We start from the raw sequence: 4,211 nt of genomic DNA, 5'->3' as shown, positions 1-4,211 counted from the left end.
GAGTTGAGGGCTGCTTGGGTGGGCCTGCGTCACGCCCAGTGTGTTTTACGAGCCAATGCCATTGTCTTGGAGGAAGATTCGGCCACGTTTATTAGTTGGATCCGGGGGGGGTCCGAGGGGTAATGGTTATGTCCATCCTTTACTTCAAGATATATGGGCAATGGTGAGGGACGAAGGGGCCTTCCATGCCAAGCATATTTTCCGTAAAGCTAATGGAGCTGCGGACTGGGTGGCTCGTTATGTAGCTAGCCACTTCGGTAGTACCTTGTAGGCTGGTGATGGGGAGTTGCTCCTGGCACTCCGAAGTATTTTGTTTTTTGATCTTATTGGGTGTATCTGTACTCGTTAGGTATGATCCACTCGCCTTAGCAAAATAATAATAATAAGCATCTTATTAATAATTTTATTATTATATCGTAGTTATTATTCAAAACAAGGACCTATGATGTTTTTAATATAGTTATACAAACTCTGCCAAACTAAGAACTTCCATTTTACTATATGTATGTATGTATATATATATTGTATATATTCTAAGATTTTGAAATCCGGACTTGAAAATTATAGAAAAACTACTAATCCTATATAAGTTTGAAGCCTAAGCCCTTTCATTAGTAAATAGGTTGCGCAACCCAATACTTCAACTATTTAAAAAATAGATAAAGCGACGTCAAATTTGCAATCACCGGCTAATCTACCTGACATGAATAAAAGCAGGCCGCAATTGAACCAATCCGATTTAACTAAATTATTCAATGAGTTGTACACTGACCAATTCGAACTTAACGAACTTATTAAACGAGTTAAATGGATAAAAACTATAAATCTAATTCCTGTTTATTAATAAACCAATTTGGACGTCTGGCTATGACCCAGACCACCTTATATCGAACCCAGATTTGTCATCACGAGTCCGGTTCGTACTTGATCGGCGAAGCCAGCATGGCATTTGCCTTCCCGTACCGCGGCGTTGAGAAGCCCTAGCAGTCGTCCGAGAAGCCGGTAGCCTTTCGTGATCGGCCTTAACCCTGGAGGCGGTTCCCAGCCTCCACGCCGGCGAGCAGCCAGGCCGACTGCCATGGCGCCGGCCGCACTGCCCGCTCCCTTTCCCGCGACCCCAATCCGAAACTCACCAACCCTATCCTCTCCCCATTCTGCCGTAAACAACCTTCTCCCCTTTCCGACCGCCTCTCTTTTTCTCCACGGCTACATCGCTGGGCTGGAACACACGCCCCTCCTCCCACTCCGGCGAAGTCCCTCCTGCTTCACTCGCTGCACCACAAGTACCTCTCCGTCGATCTCCAACGCCACCTCCGGTAGGTATATTCTCATCCCATCCGTCACCATCTCCTCTCCTCTCTTCTTTCTAATACTCTTATTAAATCCAACAGTACTTTTCTCGCAAGAACTCGGTCTTGATGAACGGGAGGTCGAATGTCTCCTCCAGAAGCATCCAGAGCTGGAATTGGCCTCTCCAGAATCCCTCCACCGCCGCTTACTTTCCCTCCAATCCGTTGGAATCACCGGGCTCGGCCTCCACCGGACCGTGGCCCGACGCCCCAAGACCCTAACCTCACTGGAGGTTGGACGCTTCATCGATTTCGTCCACAAGGAGCTCGAGGGACTCGAACCCGCGAAGCTCGAGCGCCTGCTGGTCTCCTCCCATCCCCAATTCTTTCCGGCATTCAGCGCGAAGGTCAGGCTGCTTGTGGATCACGGAATGCCCGGTAACAAGCTGGGGCAAGTCCTCAACGATGTGAACATCTCGAAGGTCTTCGGCGCGAGACCCATCGAAGGGCTGGAGCGGATGATTGTTTTCCTGAAAGGCTACGGCTGGCCGGAGTTAATCGTCCGCCGCCCTTCGCTTCTGAATCTGGATCTCGAAAACCAGCTGATCCCGAGGGTCGACTACCTCGCTGAGGTCGGCGCGGGAGACAGGGAGGCCACTGGGCTCATAATCAACAAATGGCCTGCCATCTTATCCTGCACCGTAGAGCACTTCCGATCCCACATAGAGTTCTGGAGATCCATTGGCCTCGCCGACAAAGAGGTCTTCAAGATTGCAATGGTGTATCCCCAGATCTTCAGCGTAAGTAAGGAGAGGAAGTTGAAGCCCAGAATAGAGTTCCTCCACCAATGCAAGATGAATGCAGAGGACATCTCCAAGTTCTTGATCAAGGCCCCTCTCTTCGTTAGTCTTTCCTTTGAATACAACCTCTCGAAGAAGCTGGCCTTCCTTGTGAAGATCGGCTACAGACACCGCACCAGAGAGCTGGCCTTGGCAGTGGGCGCGGTAACGAGGACGAGCTGCGAGAACTTGCAGATGGTGATCGATCTCTTCTTCAGCTATGGCTTCTCCCGTGAGAATGTGTTGACAATGAGCATGAAACATCCTCAGGTGCTGCAGTATAACCACGAGTCAATGGAGAAGAAAATTGAATTCCTCGTCGAGGGGATGGGAAGAGAGATCGGAGAGCTATTGATTTTCCCTGCTTTTCTTGGCTACAAGCTGGATGATCGAATCAGGCATCGATATGAAATGAACAAAGAGATTAGGGGGAAAGGGATCTCAATCAACAAGCTCTTGAGTTCTCGATCAAGAAGCTCTTGAATGTGTCCGCCAAGACATTTTACTCGCACACAAACTCTTCACCGTCTTGGTACCGAATATCAATACAGTACCGTATGCAATTTTTTGAGTATACCGAATGTCATTAGCCATCGGTATCGGTTCCGAATCAGTATAGTATGTCTGGTACTATTCAGTTCGGTATGGTCGGTATACCATGGCTGAAGCATGATAAAAATCTGCGCCGCATCTTTTTCATTTTGTAGTTGGATTATTCATGAAACCATAAACATGATGAGCCGGAAATAGATTCTTCATATCAAGCAAATAGTTTGAAAGAATATTCTGAGTTTCTGCTATACTACTTCTGTTTCAATGAGTAAAACAAATGAATATAAAATGAAAAGTAAAACATTAAAAGGAAATGCAGATGAAACTATGAATTTACAACCGCTTTCAGGTTTGAAGTTGATTCTATGTCACTCTCCCCGGAGGTCCAAAATCTCAGACATCCTTTCGAAGTTTAGAATGGTTGTCATCTGAGAGAGCCGGGCAAATTTGTCTCGCACTGGTCTCTGTGACATCTCAGAGAAATAATTGACCAATGTCCTCACCTCGCTATTGAGTTGAAGGCCACCCAGCTGGCTAAACCTTTTCTGCATCATGATGACTTCGAGCCTCTTCACTATGAAAGTCTATCATCAGGTGGACAAAGGAGTCATAGTTGCTGGACAAAGTCTCGACAGCATGAAGAAGCTTTTGCACCCATGTTTCATTGACCTCATTTTCTTCATAGTCAGCATCATTAAGCTCATAGCTGATGGTTGCCACAGTATTCAACACTGGACAGATTCAGGGTGACGCAGTTGCAAATTTCATAACCGTTCTTCTCAAATTTCAAAATTCTCTTACATTTTCACCATGTCTTGGGCCATATAAAACAAAATTTAAAAATAAAGAACTTGAAGCTCCAAATTTCTGCAAGCACAAGCAAATGCCACTTAATAGCCGGATAAAGCTTGAAGGAAAATGATTTATGCTTATTCACCTCCATGACTAAATGATTTCTTTTGAGCTTACACTTACCCACACATTGCGAACAATATTAAAAGAAGCCATCATGCCTCGATTCTGGAGATCCCTCTGGAATCCTCATCAAATGAGGTCATGGAGACCGGAAATCATATCTGTTGCTGGTGGTCCAAACCGAGAACGATTGGCACAGCGGTGTGAACGGAGTTCCCTTGGAGTTGGGTTGATTGCGCTCCACCTTCCACCAGGAAACCTGCAAGCAAGCCTCGCACCACCACTGGGGTAGTGGGGGCCCTCCGACGATCAAGTCAGAGGAGATTGAAGGAGAAGGAGAGATAGCAGCAGCAGGTAAGAGAATACTCTGGAAAACCTTTGCTTACCCTCCCCCTTCTCCCCCCCAGCCGCATATTGTCACGACCCCCGCCCCGTTCCCGGCGGCCGCCGCGACGGTCCTAGGGTGCGGGTAGGCATAAGGCCACCAGCCACCGCGTAGAACCCTACTACCTATCAATCATCAATAAATCTTGAAAAATTTGGCATGATGCATGCACAAAATGATCACTTTTCCTATAGTGACCTGTCAGGATTATCTCAATACATACAACACACT

General features: G+C 46.9%; 1 protein-coding gene across 4 annotated transcripts; it reads left to right on the top strand.

Annotated features, from left to right (window-relative positions):
* The first annotated feature begins 869 nt into the window (after positions 1–869).
* LOC103698323 (transcription termination factor MTERF8, chloroplastic-like) lies at positions 870–2,910 on the top strand. Of its 4 annotated transcripts, none has more exons than XM_039117483.3 (2): positions 870–1,316; positions 1,392–2,910. In XM_039117483.3, exons 1-2 carry the CDS (start codon positions 1,079–1,081, stop codon positions 2,609–2,611), a joined length of 1,458 nt encoding a protein of 485 aa, XP_038973411.3. In that variant the 5' UTR covers positions 870–1,078; the 3' UTR covers positions 2,612–2,910. The 4 variants fall into 4 exon arrangements, with proteins under 4 accessions (XP_038973411.3, XP_038973424.1, XP_088575210.1 ...); XM_039117496.3 differs by having other exon boundaries at positions 875–1,320; positions 1,407–2,910; XM_088719084.2 differs by having other exon boundaries at positions 914–1,320.
* The last annotated feature ends 1,301 nt before the right edge of the window (positions 2,911–4,211 follow it).

This window comes from Phoenix dactylifera, chromosome 3 (genome assembly GCF_051530095.1).
Source record: "Phoenix dactylifera cultivar Ajwa chromosome 3, Ajwa_hap1_PhDact_Kaust_v1.1, whole genome shotgun sequence".
Taxonomy (NCBI): Eukaryota; Viridiplantae; Streptophyta; class Magnoliopsida; order Arecales; family Arecaceae; genus Phoenix; species Phoenix dactylifera.
The sequence above is the reverse complement of the archived record's forward strand: the minus strand, read 5'-3'. Positions and strand labels throughout refer to the sequence as shown.

Bases quoted from the DNA above. Each gene is read 5' to 3' on its own strand.
- LOC103698323 (XM_039117483.3), top strand. From the start codon at position 1,079: ATGGCGCCGGCCGCACTGCCCGCTCCCTTTCCCGCGACCCCAATCCGA. The intron at 1,317-1,391 runs GTAGGTATATTC...TAAATCCAACAG, and splicing joins GATCTCCAACGCCACCTCCG to TACTTTTCTCGCAAGAACTC.